This window comes from Dermochelys coriacea, chromosome 2 (assembly GCF_009764565.3).
Source record: "Dermochelys coriacea isolate rDerCor1 chromosome 2, rDerCor1.pri.v4, whole genome shotgun sequence".
NCBI lineage: Eukaryota > Metazoa > Chordata > Testudines > Dermochelyidae > Dermochelys > Dermochelys coriacea.
The window spans coordinates 163095183-163115672 of NC_050069.1; the positions used below are offsets into that span (position 1 = coordinate 163095183).

Sequence of the window (20490 nt, forward strand, 5' to 3'; positions counted from 1 at the left end):
TGACCACGCTTTGCACTTGTAGGGTACCTTCCATTAAGGGATCTGAATGTGTTTTACATACATTAAAGAATTAAAGATGAACTTGAAGGCATTGCACCACCCCACCCCCCTTCATACAACTGTAATGTATATATTCTGTGTTACAAATTTAACAGTTCTACTTTTTATTACATTCAAAATATCAGCACCCCATTTTGCTCTTTTTGCTGTAAGACTTTTGCTGGATCTTTGAGGGAAGCAAGACGCCTGTTCTTACTTAACTTTTGAGGTCCTACAAAGATCTGACCGACAGTCTCCAGCAGATTGAGAGAAGCAAGAATGTCATATTTCTAAAAAGCAAGCAGTCCAAAAATGTTTATTAAAAAAAGTTGACATAGTCTTTCATAAAGAAGTTGTAAAGGACAAAAACCATTTTTTTAGCTAGGCCTAGCCTCTGTAAATCTCAAAGCACTTCAGTGGGGTAGGAATTATGGATTTACGTAGTTCAAACAGAACAAACCCCTCACTATGCTTTTATTTCCTTCTTTCACAATGCAAGTCAGTGGCAAAGCCAAGAATGGAACCCCAGTCACTTCACTCTCACTTCCACACTTCTTCAGTATTAATTCATAGTGTCTCTTCTAGGTGCCTAACTGTGTTTTCTTGATTCATATAACAAGTCTGGCAGAGTGAAATTTAAACTAGGCCTAGGTATAAGGCTTCAGAAAAGTAATCTGAAGCCAATACATTTATAGTGATTTGTATTTTCCATATGGAAAATAGGCAGAACACAGGCAGGAAAGTGATCACTCAGCTCTGTTCTAATCATAATGCTAATTCATTTTGGGGATATTTTTAACAGACAACCTTTTTCATTTTCAGTTAGGGGCTTGTTTGTGCTGTGGTTAAAGCTAAAGCGAAATGCGTTTGGTGGTCGTAATCTAGTCCCAGAAGCTTGAAACTGATTTAATTTTGGCACAAAGAGCTATACTTTATAAGCAAACAGAATTAAAAGGGATTTTTTATGAAAAAAGTTTCAACTACTGGCACAAGGTTATGAGAAGTTGCTATGTTGAAGACTGTGATAATTCCTATATTTAATTAAATATAGGAACTTCTTTTATAAATTTCTGGAAGAGCATTAAGTTGAAATAATACCGAGCTACTTAGTAATATTTATTGTATTGTATTGTATTGCAACAGTTTTTGAGGGGTCAAACTAAGTTAGTACACAGCACTACTCAATCCTGTCAATTCTATAGTGGCCACACGAGACTCAGCAGAACTTAAATTTCATTAATATAAAATAAATGAATCCTTTATATCCTATGTTTGCAAAGAAAACTTAAATATAAATCAATGCAGTGTTGTCATAGCTATCCTGTAGGACATAAGCAACTATGGGCACACTTGTGCAACCCCCAAGGTGTACAGTTTCTCAACCTGGGGTGGTCACAACCCGCAGAAGATGAGCTAACAGGTGGTTGCAGCCATCATTCCCTTTCCACATTGCTAAGTGGGATGAGCATTCTGGATAGATCCCAGATAGATGGAATGGGAGTGCAGGGGTCACTGTATGGAAAAGTTTGAGAATAAATGCCATAGACTTCAAGGGTATAGCAGTGGCCATGCTCCCCTAGAGCTGAAGGAGATATCAGACCAGAGCCTCAGCTGGTGTAAACTGTCACAGTCCTTTGAAGTCAACAGAATTATGCTCCTTTACATCAGCTGAGGATCTGACCCGTCATGCTTGCTTTGGTCACAATGCCTCCCAGGTCTCACACTGAGGAGGTGTACTTCTAAATTGCCCCCAGAAGACAGCTCTGACTTAATAACCAGATGTAAAGCACTCTGAAGTCAATGGAAAGACTTCCATAGATGACAGTGTAATCAGGACTTTGGAACAGGCCCTATAATTATAACAGAAACGACAATGGGGAAAAAAATTAATTAGTGACAGGCTCTAGCCCGGTTTTATTTATGGGCGAAAGTCTTTTAAACATCTGAGTAAAAACTAATATTTGTTCATAAATACAACAGTTCAAAACTATACTTGTAAGCTCAATAGAAACAATTTTTTTAAAAGAAGGAGAATAAACTACCCACAGTAATAAATGCTACAACTCATTAGTAGATATCTGAAGGACCAGATCCTTAGCTTGCTACTTGTTATAAACAGTATGTGTCTGTATATTTATGTATATATATATATTTGTGTATATACAACTAGGTTGTCTTGCGTTTTTTGGGGTTTTTTTTTAAAGTATCATCCTGGTTACACTTTTCAAAGATTGAAATTATTGTGTAATTCCCTTTACAAATTACATAGATTTAAAATTTTGTGCTTAGACCAGACAATTGCAACACCAGTCATTTGCATGTGACATCTTAGACATTTTAATTACAGTGCGCCAGTAAGTGCAAGACACGCCAATTAATTAATTAATACTTACCTATTTTCATGGGGGATTTGTGAAACATTATAGCATGAAAAGTGTTTTGAAATCATTGGAATGAAGGTGCTATAAAAGTGCCAAGCAATACTGGTTTTTCTGTATTTTTTGTTTTTAATCCCCAAAGGGAATTAATGTGTAGCTAGATTGCATGTTCAAAAAACAAATTACAAATCTTTGCTAGATTTTTTGTGTGTTCCAGATTACAAAAAAATACAATATGACAATAGTTTAAATTGCATGAAAAAATATCTATAACAAGTTTGCAAATGGATAAAAAAAATGCCGCAACACCCATTTGTCTAGCTTTGCATTGCATTCTGTAGACACATGTAAAGATGACCTGCTGTTTCCTATAAACCTTGTTTTAATGATCAATTATATTTGCTACTGGTCAAAACTGAGTTTTTCTTGCCTTACAATTTTTGAAGTTGTAATAACAGAAAAATCATTCTGGGAATCAAAATAATGGAAAAATATAGTTAGAGAGATGATAACCTGATTCAGAGAAGTCACGTTGATCACTGCTGTATATTCAGGCACAAAGCAAGTATGGCATATTTCAAATTTTCAGTCACAGCAGTCCTTTCAAAATTGGAATAAACCCTCTTAAAACTGGATATGTACATTACAGCAGCCCACTGCTAATGGAGGCTATGGTTTCTTTGCTCCAAAACTTTCATGGTGCTGCAGCTTTAAACTTAGGGCACTACAAGAATGAGGATTTTGAATAGCTTTGCTGAGATAATCACCAGAGATTTCTCTACTTTGTCTAAAATTTTCTCTGGACTAATACAGATTTTTCTTGAGGCAAAACTTGAATATTTTCAAAAAAGAAGAAGTAATTTCAAAAGAGAGTAAAGAAGAATGGGGGAAGGGGTCAAAACAGAGCTCAGAATGGAATGGTAATTGTAACCATCACCAGGAAGCCATGACTACGGCTCCATAATGCAATGTTCTTTTGCTGAGCATAAGCAAGGTCAATAACAAGTTGGCAGGAAGTTCTGTGATTAATCCATAGAAGCAGGTTGTCCAACTGTGTTTGCATTTATCTGAACAGGAAAATTTAACACCATTATTTAAGGGAGACTGGTTCTTTAAGCAAAATTATTATTTATATTAATTTATTTTTCTGAAGCAATCTGATCTGGGAACCACTGGATTTAAGAGCATCAGTGTTCCAAAGCCTGGATAAAGTTAATTTAAATAATCCTAAAAAGCTCAAAAAGGTATTTTTATTGCAGTTCTTTGCAGCCATTTCATGGTTCACACAAATTGAAAAGGTGCTGAATCAGATATCTCCAATCGTATCTGGAAACAGCCCCAAGATTGTGTATGTGCGGTGCTAATTAGTACTCAAATTACGACATTTAGAAAAAAAACAGCTGATCCTCCCTGTTCCCCGAAAAAACCTGGAACTCCTTTTTTATCTCTCCTTTTTGTATGATCTCAGTTTACTTGTAATAAACATGCTGTTTATTATCTTCATTTAAATCACGACTTTCACTAAAATACAGCAAGAGCCATGAGGAGTATATCATGACTGTAAATCAACAATGGACAACCCTCGTGTGGCATCATCATTGTAAACAACTAAGAGTAGAATTCATCTTTTCCTTTCCAGTTATACTGAGAAGATATTTAATAAAGCATTTGCAACTCACCTCTTTTGCAGTTCTGTTACCATCAGCATATGAACTCAAAACCATAGCACTTCCGACAAATTCTCAAGGCACCTCTATTGTTCCCTTTAAATTAAATCCGAATTGGTTGCACGTTTTGCTGAGCTGCTAATGCTCTCCACATGCTCTTTCTTTCAAGATTAAAATGTTTTCCATTAGGTATTTGTAACACTGAACAGAAATCTGTAAAATGCCCCTCAAAGAACCTCTTTTCTTTGAGCTTCTCATTTGGGCCTGTAAATCACAATTCACAGCCCCAAATGAGAGGCTCAAAGAAAAGACCTAAACGTATGTTAAGCCTCCATTATGAAAGGTTTTTATGGGACACTCTGTCTTTCCATATTTTGGAGGGCCCATTATCAATTACGAAAGTTCTCATTTCCTGGGAGATAATTTGCTAGCCTAAGAACTCAAACAGGGAAAGCAGTTTCTGAAGATCAGAAGATACTTCATAGGATCTGCAACTATTATCATAGGCCAACTGTCAGAACAGTGTACGTTTACACATTCCAAACAAATGCAACATTTGTTTGAACATTCAGGTTGCACGGTTAAGCATTCAAAAGTAAGGAAATGCCAACAGTGCAGTTACATGCAGAACCTTAACTCTGCCCTCTGAGAGAATGCAATACGGTATAGTCTTTTACGACATGATCATATATGATTTCTGAAATATATCACTTTTTTCTATGTTTGTGTAACCTTTTTCTTTCTTGTCTATCTACACTAATTTCTTCATCATTAGGTACCAGATATCTTTACTGGTTTAAGGATTAGATTTCGTCACTAGGACACCAATCCAGGCACAGCAGAGGGAAAGATTTAAGGCTCAGGCATTCAATGGGACTATTCACATATATAAAGTTAAACACATGCAAGAATGAGTGCAGGATCAGGTTTTAATATACGACAACATATGCAACAAGCGACTATGACAAATAATTAGAAGGAAAAGGAGCAGGCAAGATAAAGATTAGCTATGTGCTCTAACTGGTGGTTTTGAATCACTTTAAGATAAAGATATCCTCCTTGCTCAGAAAGCCCCTCTATTTAATCATTATCAGCTGACAGTTTCCCACAGGCATCACAGTACAGGTAGGTCTTCAAGAGGGACTTATGGACCAATCTGGGAGAGTATTTCATGCATAAGAAGCATGAATGAAATGAATGAAAAGGAGTTAATGAGGGAACAGGATGGTTGGGGTTAGCATTGCTAGTAAACACAGAGGGTAAAAGGACCAATACAGTAGAATTTTCAAAAAATTATGAGTGATTGAATTCCTGGGGCTAAAATGCACTCTATTATACAATTGCTGCTGTTCCTGCTATAATATATATAGGAGTGCTATGAGGTTAAATATTTGTAAAAGCTCCATATAAATGCTAATAATTATTTTTATTATGCATGTAAATAAAAACAATACTTTTCATATATCTATCTATATGTAGATAGATACATGGGAGAGAGTATTTTGGAGGACAAGAACTATAACTACAAATAAAATCAGTATTAACTTTAAAATAATTGTTTTGGCATATTGTAAGTAGATTCACAAAAAGAAAAGGAGTACTTGTGACACCTTAGAGACTAACAAATTTATTTGAGCAGAAGCTTTTGTGAGCTACAGCTCACTTCATCGAATGCATGTAAGTAGATTGTTAATCCTTATTGCATTAGCCTCTTCATTTTGATAGCAATCACACAGCCAAACAGGATGGCTGATTTAATCACATTTTGCAGTTCCTACTATATCTTGGCAGAAAATCATTGGTTGACACACAAATCTAAAGTGATGTAAAGTGATTAGTTTGTTATTATAATAATTATTTATTGAACTGTGATAGTGCTTAAAGGCTCTAATCAGGGACTAGGGCTCCATTGTACTAGTATTATGCACACATATAATGGAAACAATGTCCCTGCACCAAAGAGTTTACAATCTAAGTATATATTGAGAGAAAACAGATAGATAAAACAAGCAGATATGGGGAGCACAAAGTAACAGAGAGATAATTATTAGTGTACTAAGAGCAAACTAAAGGTCAGTTTATACCATGCAATGATACTGAGCACGCTACTTTATGGAGCAGAGACTTGGCCAATCACAGTGGCTAACAAAAAGAGATTGGAGGCTGCCTCTCAGACACGGCTGAGGAAGATACTGCACATTACATGAAAAGACAAAATAACAAATGGGAGAGTAAAGAAGTGTGACAGAGCAGGACATGTTAGAAAACATAATCAAAGAAAGAAGGCTCAGGTGGTTGTGACATGCACAACATATCGGAGACATGCTAAGCAAGCACTGAACTGAGTACCTTAGGGAGGAAAGAGAAAGCAAGAAAGGCCAAAGATGAACTGGCAGAAGATAGTGACAGAAGATATTGAAAGTACTGGTATCACTTGGAATGTAGTGATCACATTCTAGTGATCTAGTGATCACAACTAGCAAGCAACCATAATATATGAAGGAACCGGACTGCCTGATGTGTCAGCGGCACAGGTGGACCTAAGGTCTAAGGTATGGTATTAAGCAGAGGTCACAGCATACCAGCTGCCTGGCCACTCTCAAACAGAAAAAGTATAGGTTTCAGAGTAGCAGCCGTGTTAGTCTGTATTCGCAAAAAGAAAAGGAGTATTTGTGGCACCTTAGAGACTAACAAATTCTGTAGCTCACGAAAGCTTATGCTCTAATAAATTTGTTAGTCTCTAAGGTGCCACAAGTACTCCTTTTCTTTTTGAGAAAAAGTAAAGTGAACATTCAAGAAATAATGAAGAGTGCCCTTGTTTTGGTCACTGTGTTCTCTTCTTCTGTTAATCCGTCACAGAAAAATGTTGGCAGTACGTAATTAATGCGTTAATTGGTGTTGCTAGGGAAAGCCCAGAATTTTGTCCCTGCAATACTGGGCACTAACTAGTCAAAAGCTGCTCTGACTGAAATCTACTGTTTTGCTGGAACAGGTGTAAGTTCCTAGCACAGTTGATGTTTCAGGCCAAATCTTGATTTACATAGGAATTTATCAAGTAATCAAGGAATTTATCAAATAATCTTCCATATTTAACACACACGAACAAAAAACAACATTAGCTCACAAACAAATGAAAGCAAGGAAATTTGGATATAAGGCCTGCCAAGACACCAATGAGACTTAACCCATGGAGTATTAACTCACTGTCAATGTAATTACACCAAACAAAAATCAAAATTTGATAGACCTGAGAACAAGGCCTCTGAAACTGGGCCAGTTAAGGCCTGCTTCTGCTCCATTTACATCAACTGGTGCAAAACTAAGCCCATCATTTTCACTGGTTTTATGCTCTATAAACAAAAACTGGATTAAGTTACAGCAACATTTCAGCTCATTCAAGTTTTGTTTTTAAAACTGTTCATTTGTTTGATTATATTAATCATGATATAGTTCAACTGGGATTAAATAAGACACGGGGAAAAATAGAGTTATATTATATGAAAGCTATTTGTTCCTTCTTCCATCAAGTTCTTAATTTGAGCATAATGTCCAAAAGCATAAGGTCCAAAAATGAGAGAGAAAATTTCTTAATGTTAAATTTAAAAGACAGAGACAGAGGGAGTATTTAGTGATGAGATATGATAATATGATAATAACTACATTCAATGACAGTTTCAGTGTTCAAAATACTACAAAGCATTCACCTCTTTTCTGCTTCCTGCTTAAATTGCTTTCTTTGTCACAAGTTGGAGTAACTACAGTAACTACTACTTCCTTATGCTCACAAAAGATTAGTCAATACATCCTCTGGCACTAATGCCTAATAAATTGCCAAAAGCTTAGCATCCCCTAATGCAGGGAAATTTATTTTCACATTCTGAACACAAACATTTGTATATTAGACATGAAAAAGAAAAGATTTAGGGACCGAAAAAATGGTGGCACAATTTATTCAAGGGAGCTTTTATTAAAAAAAAAACAATCTTTTTATTTCAGCCCTAAATGCAAATTACGATTGGGCGTATGGCAGTGATGACAGGCTATGTGACAACAGCCCTGATGCTCTCTAGTAAAACAGCTATAATATGATAGTGATGATTTTAAACACAGTCAGATTCTAAGCACAATCCTTTGCAGACGCAGTTTGAAAAAAGACTATTGTAATTACAGTACAGGTGGGCGGAACCAAAGAAAAGAGATGAAGCAAATTTCTTATTCCATAGAACACCAGCTCAAATTGATCTAACTCCTGGCTTCTACCCCATGCCCCCCCCCAACAACAAAAAATAATATATATTTCAACCTCAGAACCTAATGCTCATATTTGGAAAAAGGCATAGCACACAGCTGATGTGGACAGATATGCAAGATGAAAACAGATACTCGTTGCCAGTGAAACACTCTTCCTAATTTCTGAAAAGTGTAACTGACATGTACCTTTCTCAGAATGATTCCAACACTAAAAACCATTCAGAGCTCCCTATTATTTCACAGTAGCTTATGAAAAAAACGTAAGAAAACTACATTACCATCAGACATGGGTTGAAACAACACCTCCGATCTGAAAACTCCAAAAACTTTGGCAGCAGGCTGGAATCTAAAATCAGATCCAGATCTTGCAGTTTGCCCCTATATCTATAATGCACCTCCCCAAAAGTGCAGATCCAAATTTTAGAGATTTAAAATTCAAGGCATCATCTATGCACAGAACATTATGATAGTCTTTTACACTGAGGGACATATTTTTGAAGATGGAAGTTAAAATGTGTACAGTAAGATACATATGTTCAAGGACATTTGTGCATGTCCATCAGATAACTGCAAATGCAAACCCAATGCACTCTCTTTGCACTCTGACCAAACTAAAAATCTGACATGAGGAAATATTTTTTGTGACTCTAGGAAACATGAAATTTTCTCTTGTGCTAATGGTCTGTTGAAGAGATACCTTAGCCAGCCAGAACAAGTCTTTCTCCAAACTGTTTTTAATGTAATTCATATTTATACAATCATCCTAGTCTTGGCATCCTTGCTTCTTCTCTAATAGCAAAGCACATATGTTTAATAATGGTCCACTGTTGTTCTTCAATCAGCTAGTATAGGGGAATCTGTTTCTACATGATGCCGTCTAGAGACAGCTCTCAATGGGAGGCATTTGAGGAATTCTGTAGGTTGCTTATGCTCAGTTCAAATTCTTATAAAGGCTGTTTCAGAATGCATCCCTAGAATAAGAAGAAAGTTTACTTGTATTTAAAGTCTGATTTCATGAACACTCAGACAACACTACAATCTTAGAAATAAAGGGAATCTTTACTCAGCTTTTTTTTTTTAAATGAGCCTAAAAACATGTGTCTCTATAGTTCTGTATTCAGGGTATGATCTTTTGAATCCAGACTAGCACAATATGAATGGTTAAAGTGCCAAAGTAACCTACTTTGAAGAGATGAAATGAAGGAGAGAAAAAGGAAGCTATGGAATACGTTCTTTTTTATGAACCCAAGCCACTTACAATGTCCTGGTATGACAACATCAGTTCACTCTAGCCATTTGTAGTAGCTTCTACCACTAAGGGCCATTTAAATGAGTTTCTGTGCAGCAGATTGGTTTATAAAATTCCCATTGCAATGCACTGACTTTGCCATAAGCAATGTACCATAGGGTAACTTCATTCAGGCCACATTAGTACTATGTGGACATTTTAAGATACACATTAACTTGTTTCAATTGGCTTTCCTTATGACAGCAATATTCTAACCAGTGTACTTCCAAAATCGTGATGGTGATAATGACAGTCTGCATGGCCAAGATCCATACTATGCAGAAAATCAATATTACAAGCTACTAAAATACAGTAAAAAGAAAAGGAGTACTTGTGGCACCTTAGAGACTAACGAATTTATTTGAGCATAAGCTTTTGTGAGCAACAGCTCACTTCGCTGTAGCTCACGAAAGCTTATGCTCAAATAAATTTGTTAGTCTCTAAAGTGCCAAAGTACTCCTTTTCTTTTTGCAAATACAGACTAACACAGCTGCTACTCTGAAACCTAAAATACAGTAGTTAGCTGTCAACCAGCAATTTCTCACCTCCCCTTCTCAGTCCAGGAAGCATAATCTGGGGGGGTACGTAGAAAAACTGTGGATACATGGATCATGCAAGCACTTTTAAGTATCCGCACCATAGCTTTAACATCACAGTGTACAATACCAAAATCTCCATTGTGCTTCTTAACAAACTTCTACAGCAGGAGTCCCAAACCCAATTTACCTTAGGGCCAGTGCCAGTCCTCAAATCCTCCCAGCAGGCCAATAATGTCAGTGAAGATGGTGTTCAGAAAAGAAAACGTTTATATTGTATTTTTTTATTTCAAATTCCTTAGAAATAATAAAACAGTCATACAACTTTATACAATTCTTTGCCTGCCAGAGAGTTTTTAGTGTTTGCCAGACACCTGGCAATGCTTCAGTTCTGTCAGTTTGTTGATGTTTGGCCTCAGCGACTGAGCAGTTGAAACCTTCAGGATTGCAGCAAGGTGCGCATCAGATAGTTGTGTTTGGTATTTTGACTTGTTTGTATTCATTGTGGAAAAAAGTGACACTGCCTCCATGGCTGACTCTGCCTGGCGACTAATGATGGTATCTCTGTCCCTCTCCTCCAGCAAATGGGAGCTGTGGGGGGCAGTGCCTGCAGCAGACAGAGCCGGCAGCGTGGCTGCATGCATTTCTTCTCCATGGGCCACAGTGAAGAGGTTCTCGGGCCGCAGATGGCACGTGAACTAGGACTTTGAGACCCCTGTTCTACAGATTAATTCCCCTCAATCACATATGAGCCAAACCCTCTTCATTTTATGTATGAAACTTTTTAACTGAGGCAAAGTTACAATAAAAGGTTAACATATTACATTGTACATTACCCATTCAGGAACAGGTTAATATTCAAAGAACCTGTGTAAAGACTGCTGGCTGCAGAGCCCTCCTCCTCTGAGTATGCTAAAAAGGGTGACCAAATTTCTAAATACCTATTCTCTTTTTGGCGCTTCTCTTGCATAGGTACTTGTTTTAAAAACTTTTCCATTACAAGGACAGTCCATATTTTACTATGCCCCAATTCCATGGAGGAGAAGTCACAGCTCTCCAATAATGTGCAATACAAAGCAACACAATGAAAAATTAATTTCTTTTTGATTCTGTTTAAACTGGCGATCTTTTTTAGTAGAACATTCAGTAAGCAGATCAGGGAGATCTTTAGGAAGCTGACATTTTCTCATAAGATGAATGTCTTTCATAATTTCCTCCCAAAGCTGTCTAGTTTCTAGACACAACCACCACATGGCTACTATGTTCCTCTTTCCCCAAACCCCTCCAACAAAGCCCTCCCTAGTAGCAAAAATATGATTGATCTTATCTGGAGTCAAAAGCCATTTATACAGTAATTTATACAAACATTCTTTATGAGCTACACAAATTGAAGATGTATATCTGCCTTGCCATATAGAGACCCTCTAATCCAGATCAGTTTATTTGTCCAAATCCCTTTCCCATCTTTCCATCTGGGTTGTGTTCTTATCAACATCTTTTTCAATCAAAATTGCATATAACTTAGAAATTAAACCTTTTGTTCCAGCTTGCTCCTGGGTCAATTCTTCGAATGTGGTTAAAGGTTTAGATACAGCCATCCTGTATCCAGAGTTCAAAAGAAAATGTTTGACTTGTAAATACTGAAAATACAGGATCTTTATATTAGTAACATTATTACATATCCCTTGGTATGTTTCAAACCAGGATCCAGGAACAGCTGTCCAAATTGAGTAATGTCAGCTCGTATCCACAATGCCTAGTCACTTTGATATTTCCTAGAGATAAATCCCTTATTATAAATGAAAGTAGAACCCTCTTCACTTTACCCATACAACAATCCCACTGAAATCAGTGGGAGGTATTTTTTTCAAGTAGGATGAACAAGATATGGCCTATTCACTTTAACTTTGTAGAAAGCAACTCTATCTCATCATATTCCTCAAACTCGTTTCTCTGTTTTGTCATTTAGAACCTCACTTACCAATGCAGGCGTGGACTCTCACTGAGAGCTGGGTCCTAAGAATTATACTGTGCTTCTTGCCCCTCCTGGGAAAAAAGAGGAAAACTTGATGTGAGTATTGAAATCACAAAGAGATCTCTCATCTAATATCACTAGAAATCCCACATTAAAGGAGCTCCAAGCAATGATACAGGGTTTTTCTCTTCATAAAAATATTATTTATTATTTGTGTTATTGTAGTTCCCAGGGACCCCATGATTTGAAATGCTGTACTTATACCTTTTATAGCTGAGCATTAAAAAAGACAATGCTCAATTAAAGATTGAATACACAACCTTAACTCTGTCCATTTCTTCTGCATATGCATTTTGATGAGCCTTTAAGTACATGATCACATTTCTATATCAATACAATGTACCGTGTTTCCTACAAGCTTAAGGAGGCCTTCCTCATTCCTTAAGGCTTATGCTGCATCCTTTTCTTACTGACACAGCACAGGAGTAAGGCTACCCCTCCCCACATCTGCTGTACTGACTGGACAGATCTATCTGGATCTTCAGTCTGCTCAAAAGCACAGTCCCTGATCTCCGGATACTCTACCTTCCAAGAAAGTGGCAGGGAGTGGGCAAAGCTTTGGCTTTGCACACCCACGTGCGCGCACACACACACACACCATTCAACAGCCAGAATAGCTGGCCAGATGCAAGGCCAGAAGTAAGTTGCACCCTTTCAAGGCCTAGAGTAACTTATTCCCTTACCACCACACCACCCCCACACTCCCCCCAGAGCAACAGAAGAGCAGAGGTGGGATGGGACTGTATGGGCATTTGGGGCACAGTGGCTCTCGGGACTTGTTCAGGACTGCACCCGAGGTCACATTCTAGCCTTAATCTTTCCACTGTGCATACAAGTTAGCCAAAAGCTCACATATTACACAGCCTGCCTTAGCTGCACCATTTACCATCTTAGTGAGAAATTTCTGTGCAAAGTCTTCTGCCAATACCCTATTACAATTTTCAACGGGTCACAACTCAACCGATCAAACCACTTTTCATCAGACGATACAGTGGCTCTGCTCTTCAACAAGGAATACCATCAAGCCATATTTCAACTTCCTTTCCATAGCTGTTTCAGCAAAACAGTTGTGAGTTTTATTTTAAACACAAATAGAAAAGAATATTTTCACTCTTTCAGTACAATTTGCCAGACAAAAATCCACATTCAGGCAAATGCCAGGCCTGCAAAAATGAAGAATTATTATGTAAGAGGCTGAAAACTGAGGTTAGAATGGAATTACTTATGTACTAGTAACTGAAGAATTCACTGCCACTCTTACAATAATATGTTTTCTTTAGGTTTATATCAAACCTTTAAATTACATTGGTTTTCAAATGCTCTCTCTTTACAGTGGTATGAAACAAAATTTCAAAATATAAAAGCTCTTTTAAGACTACTAGATTTGCAGGTCTTTTGAAATTCCAAACACTAACATACTATTCCCTCACATGTATTCTGTATAGTATGGATGTTAACCCCAGTTTTCTGGACAAATTCCAATTTTGGTAATGACAATCTGAGCACCTAAATTACTCCTGAAATTCCAACTGGACACCGTATCCTTCTGCACTTTGTGGCCTGTGCTCTGTCTACAGCTGCCCTTTTCCAGCACAAAAGTGCAATGAATTGTGTGAAATATCTAATTCACAAAGTGCTTTGGGATCCTTTCAGATTAAAAGTGGCAAATAAATGAGAGATATTCATTTTAGTACCACTCATTGACATATGATTCCATGCACCGGATTTGCACTGTAGTTTTACTATGGTGTGTCCCAGCATGTTGGCTGTTATAAAGGTGAAAAAATGTGTCTTCTATGCTCTTTCTTCTGCACTATTATTAATACTTTGATGTTACGGATGACCTTTCCCTTATGAAGAGAGCAGGATGGTTTGGTGATTCAAGCTTAGGATGTGGAAGTCAGAGGTTCAATTCTCTGCTACACTACAGATCTCCTTGGTGATCATGGGCATGTCACATAGTCTTTCTGTGCCACAGATCACCACCTGTAAAATAAAGATAATAGCACTGCCCTACCTCACAAGGATAGGGTGAAAAGAAACGCATTGAAGACTGTTGGTGAACAGATACTACGCTAAAGGAGCCAGGTGAGTACTTAAGATAGACGGACAGAAAGAATAATCATGAAAACAAAAACAGTGAACTCAGGTAATGAATGCTCAAGATAATCATGGAGATTTATTCTTTCCTTTCTCTGAAACATGCCATTTTATACCAGGCCAGCTATAGAATTTATAAGCTTTCTCTGTACACCACGCAGAGAGTCAGAAACCACATCACCAAAAATTAAAAAACTGAAATGTGGTAATAATGCTGCCAGCAAAATGGATTTCTAAACACAAATAGCTTTTTCGCCTTCAATCAGTGGTTAGCCTATTGGATGAAGTTTCAAAAAAGGTCAATTTGCTATTGAAAGGAAACCATAGCTGCCCTTTCTGTTTGTCATGATCTTACTCTACAAGTCCTCAGGCAATATCAGATGACGGCAGACATGTGGGAAGAAAAGATATCTGCTTGGTATGCAGAGCACAGGGGTATTGCCAGGTTAAGAAACAGATATTGGATGAAGAAATCTACTGCTCTCCAGAGGCTACAGTTTTATTGGCTTCTTATGCTGTGCAGGCTAAGTATGGTGACTATGACCCGAATTTTCATGAGCCAGGCTTTCTTGCCTAAGAAGAGCTGTTACCCAAAAGAGTCCTCAGGCAATATCAGATGACGGCAGACATGTGGGAAGAAAAGATATCTGCTTGGTATGCAGAGCACAGGGGTATTGCCAGGTTAAGAAACAGATATTGGGGTTAAAGGGAAACTGGTCATCAGGTTAATTATTACCAGCCGTGTTGGTGATACCAATACATGGAGATACTGCTATTTGGTTTTCACTTAAATGTCAGGAAATAATAACAACTTCATTCTTCATTCCACTAATACTGTAAATTAGCAATTAGGAATAGTAAAGGGAACCTTCTTCCTTTTCTCTCAGTTCTGACATTCCTGATCAGTTCCTTATCATTGTATCCCTCCCAGTTCTGCCCTTCTCAGGACAAAGACTCTTTTAAAACCCTTTCTAACATAGAAGTTAGTAAACTTCCAGATCGCAATGTCATTAAAGAAAACTGACTATGCATAAATGATGCTTTATTAATCAAAGGTATCTGTTTATTTTACTGTCAGAAGCAAAACTCCCAGGACTCCCCACATAAGACAGCTACGGAAGAGTGAATGGATTTCAGTCTGAGTAATGCATCAGCATCAAAGTCTGCTAAGACTTGATTGCAGAATCTTTATAATTGGTGATGATGCATTCAGTAGTCAGATTCTGGTGCGAGTTTGCATGTTAACTCTGACCTGTAAGTTATTGAGACACAACAAATATGGACCCCCACAAAGAGAGTTACACTTCAGAGTATAACTTCATTTTAAACAACTAGCTATGGAGCTGGGATAATTTAGTGAGTGGATCAGCATCATCGGAGGACCTCTGTTAATTCAGTTTTTAATTCTTCTGAGGTTAGACTGAGTAAATGCCATACAGTTCACTAATGATACTACCCTTTTAAAATCACTTTGAGACCTACTTGTACACAGAGCTGTATTATTATTATGTTATGGTAAAATAAAAGCTAAATCATGGCATGGGTCCTGGTTGTTAGGCACAACTTAACCTAATTTCAGAAATTTATACAACTGGCATTTAAAGAAGGGAATTTTTCTAATATTTAATTAGATACATTTTATCACCCTGGGGTTGTCACAATTATCCTTTTCCTTTTTGCAAATTAATTATTATATTTGTGTTTAATAGATTGTGAAGAAAAATCATTCAAACTTCTGTATCTAATTTCTCTATTACATGAGATATTAAGCTCAGTTTTTATTATCACAATCATGTACCAAGAAAAAAAGCATTGCCATAAATACAAGACTGTATTGTTCAGTAGAAGATAAAACAAAGTTTATTCCAGGATAAATAAATGTACTCTGCTAGATGTATATTTTAACAGCAGCAAAAGGAATACATAACATTACAAGCAAACCAAGTGGCTTCTCCTATAAATATTTTTCTTTCAAGCAACACGAAATCTGAGTTCACTAGCTCCAGTAAATGCTTAATGTAAAATATAATTATATATGACGGTATCATGTATGAAATATGAAGGTCATTTAAATTCAATACAATAATGAAGACTTACATTTATGGGGCATCTCAAATTACACATTAGCAGTATTCCTTTTGTAGGAACAATATACTTGAGATGTTGATTTTTAATGGATATATGTAAGTGGCTGAAGCAGTAATAAAAGTAGCATTTTATCCAATGAGTACATCATGCTTTGAAGCCAAGAAATATAATGGATGACCTTCCAACTTTCTGCTCTATGATCAAGTATCTACTTCATGACTTTTTTGACCCATGATATCCCTCTGTACACACCCAACCCTCATTGGAATCCATGGAAGGCAAAAACACTCCTGAAAAACTCTTCAGGTTTGAGACCTTTGGACAGAAGGTGTAATCTAAGCATGAAGTAGTATTGGTATCCTTTCATTGACAGTCACAGGTCAAGAAAAGAGAAAACTGATACAGTATGTATTCAATAGAGCTGCTGACCCTTTAACTTAATACTAAGTGTGTATTAATTCAAGGCTGGTAGAAATCCAAAACACCCAGTCATCAAAAGAAAAAAAAAAGTACTTTTAAGTAATATAAGCCCCAATCCAGTAAAGCACTTAAGCATGAGCACAACTTTAAATGCATCAGTAGTCCCATACACCTTGATATTTACATGCCTAAAGCTACATACAGGTTTTGATGCTTTGCTGGATCTGGGCCATAGCATAAGAAGAGCTTGAATTGCCAGTGTATGTAACATTCTTAAAACTTTGGTCCACAAGTAACCTTACTATTAAAACTTTAAAAGGTAACAAACAAACAAACACTAGTTATTTCCCTAAAAGGTATGAACAATGTAAAGAAAGAGAACAAAACAAGCAGCCTTCAGGCAGACCAGGTTTCAAAATGGCAACTGGTAGTCCATCCTCCAGTATCTCTTTTACATGGGTATTTTAGAAAGACCAAAAAGAAAAATAAAATGAAGAGATGGAAATAAACTGACTTACAAAAGAACAGGTGACACTGCACAAAAGGAACAGCATCATGGGCAAGTTGGAAGGCCGATCAGGGTAAGATCCCCATCCTGCTCCGATTGCTTTATGTCAGGTAAAAGGCCCAAAGTGGCACAGAGGGGCCCTAAAAATCTCATTTCCAATTCGGGGTGGATTCTCTTGGTGCAGGCACTGATGGAGACAGATATAAAGGTGTCCTCTGAGGACCTTCTTGCAAACTCTGGCGTAGAGGGCAAGGCTGGGGTCAGGAAAGGCATGTCCGTTGCACGCAATGCTGCTGAGATTCCAGGCAGCTCAGTGGCCCTTAGGGCAGCTCCAAAAGATTGCCATAACTCAGGTCTTGTCTACATGATGGGGTAAAGCACACTACCATGCTGCACATATATTGGTCCGGGTAAACTCTGCTGCTGCACACTAAAGGTTCTCTAGTTACTTAAATGTAGTACTGTTTCAAACAGCACTATGTTAAAGTGCACCAGCAGCAGGGTCTACATAGACCAAGGACTGGCAACCTTTGGCATGTGGCCCGCCAGGGTAAGCCCTGTGGCGGGCCGGGCCAGTTTGTTTACCTGCCAAGTCTGCAGGTTCGGCTGATTGCAGCTCCCACTGGCCGCAGTTCACCGCTCCAGGCCGAAGGGGGCTGCGGGAAGCGGCGTGAGCTAAGGGATGTGTTGGCCACTGCTTCCTGCAGCCCCCATTGGCCTGGAGCGACAAACCGTAGCCAGTGAGAGCTGTGATCGGCCAAACCTGCGGATGTGGCAGGTAAAAAAACCTGCCTGGCCCTCCATAGGCTTACCTTGGTGGGCCACATGCCAAAGTTGCCGATCCCTGACATAGACCGATTAATGCACAACACATTTAGGAATCACACGCCTGTAGAGCACATAACCCACCATGTAAGACAAGCCCTTAGACAGATCCCCAGGACTGAATAAGTTATGCCAGGAGCCTCTTCAGTTTCCAGAACAGCCCAGGATCAAAGGTTACAAAGGTGGCTTAAAGCCACCATAGCCCCACTTCCTTCTGGACTGAGAGTTCTGGGCTGTACCTTCTAGAGCCACAACATAGAACCTCACTCCAGGCCCATAAATAGAGACTAAATGATAATAACTTTAAAAAAATCAGTTAATATTTTCTCCCCATTTTAACGTAACACTTGCCTGTACAATGGGAGGTTGGGGGATGTCGACAGAACACATACCTTACAGAAATTTAAGAGGACATTCCATGGTGGTTTAATATCCAAATAAACTTTTTGTGCTTTTCTAACCTTTGAATGAATAAGACTACAAAGCACCTGCCAACATTCATCATCTGTGAGAATTTTGTTCTCAGATAAATGAGAAACTTTTCCAAAGCTCCTACTGATCACCAGGACAAATCAATGGGAGGGGCAATATGCACACAGAACAATCTCACCATCACTAGGTGTGGAGGAGTATACCATGACAGATATCAAAATCAAAACAAAGGAATCTCTACACATTCATTCCTCTGGAGGTGATAACTATTTATTACTTGCATGTTACTTCTCTCTTGCGCTTATCAGCCTATCAAACTACTGAATCGTAGCTCTGATAACTAGGCAGAATTTGAACTTCAAGGAGAAAACAAAAGAAAAATTTTAAGGAGAAAGCATAAATTAAATGCTGCATTCTCATATCTTAATAGGACAATATTACATTGGTAGGGGAATGATCAAGCTCTTCCTCTCTAACTTCCACAAATCACATCTGAATGCATATATTTGTGAAAACAAGTCTTAAATCTGTACACTACATCTGGGACTTTAAAGGGCATAAGTCACCCAACTTCCTTTGAAAACCAGGCCCTTTACAAATACCAGCCTAAATTTTCTTAAAAATCACAAAATACCACTGGGATATCAGCTTTTTCTAACTGGATAATCATTTTGAAAAGTATATCTTTCTTCACCTTTTGGAAGATTTCAAAAGTTTCACTTTCTTTTTGCCTTGGAGCTAGTAACTATTAAAATCAAAGACCAGTCTGTGCTTACAGAATTCTGAACTGCCCTATTCCATTCATTCCATTCATAATGAATCCAAGGCTGCTATTCTAGTCTATATAGGTTCTTATATTGCCCTCATCACCATAGTATTTGATGGCTTTTCAGAAGCGCGCTGAAAATGATTGTGTTTGGTTCCATTTTCAAATAAATCCATATGCACAAACTATTGCCTAGAATCACAAAGATGTGCAGTAAAGCCAAAACCTACTGCATAGGATTTGTTTTACTGTGTTCAAGCAAGTCAGTAGAAAAACTGAACTTCAAACTTTCAAAATCTGACTTACTTTTAGTGAAATCTACCTTAAGGTATATTTAAATCCAGACTTCTTGAGGAGATAGCAGTGAATTCCCCTTGTATGCACAATGTAGCCTGTCAGCCATTGGAAATAAAATTAATAATGCTGATAAACTAATGCTTGTTCTCCGATACTTCAGTTTAAGGGAACCATTTGAAGTTCCATTTTTCAAAGTGTACAGTAATGCATTTTCTGGAAATAGATAAAATCTCAGATTTTCCCCCTTTTTATTTGTAATTAGATAGGGTTCCAAATGTATATAAATATATTACATAAATAATATATTTGAAAATCCATAGTTAGGATTGAAGATAAGCTACAATTCATTGTTATAAGTGCAGGGTATGGGCTGGATGAATGCACTATAAGGTGGGTAGAAAGCTGGCTAGATTGTCGGGCTCAACGGGTAGTGATCAATGGCTCCATGTCTAGTTGGCAGCCGGTGTCAAGTGGAGTGCCCCAGGGGTCGGTCCTGGGGCCCGTTTTGTTCAATATCTTCATAAATGATCTGGAGGATGGTGTGGATTGCACTCTCAGCAAATTTGCGGATGATACTAAACTGGGAGGAGTGGTAGATACGCTGGAGGGGAGGGATAGGATACAGAAGGACCTAGACAAATTGGAAGATTGGGCCAAAAGAAATCTAATGAGGTTCAATAAGGATAAGTGCAGGGTCCTGCACTTAGGATGGAAGAATCCAATGCACCGCTACAGACTAGGGACCGAATGGCTCGGCAGCAGTTCTGCGGAAAAGGACCTAGGGGTGACAGTGGACGAGAAGCTGGATATGAGTCAGCAGTGTGCCCTTGTTGCCAAGAAGGCCAATGGCATTTTGGGAT

At 37.9% G+C, this 20490-nt stretch overlaps 1 protein-coding gene across 5 annotated transcripts in view; it reads right to left on the reverse strand.

The window, feature by feature from the left end:
* The window catches only part of FHOD3 (formin homology 2 domain containing 3), a 623525-nt gene that overhangs the window by 502065 nt on the left and 100970 nt on the right, over positions 1-20490 (reverse strand). For all 5 annotated transcript variants that reach the window (XM_043508620.1, XM_043508619.1, XM_043508621.1 and 2 more), the window contains exon 3: positions 12141-12205. In XM_043508620.1, coding sequence (XP_043364555.1) covers positions 12141-12205 — 65 coding nt within the window. The remainder of the gene's footprint in view (positions 1-12140; positions 12206-20490) is intronic.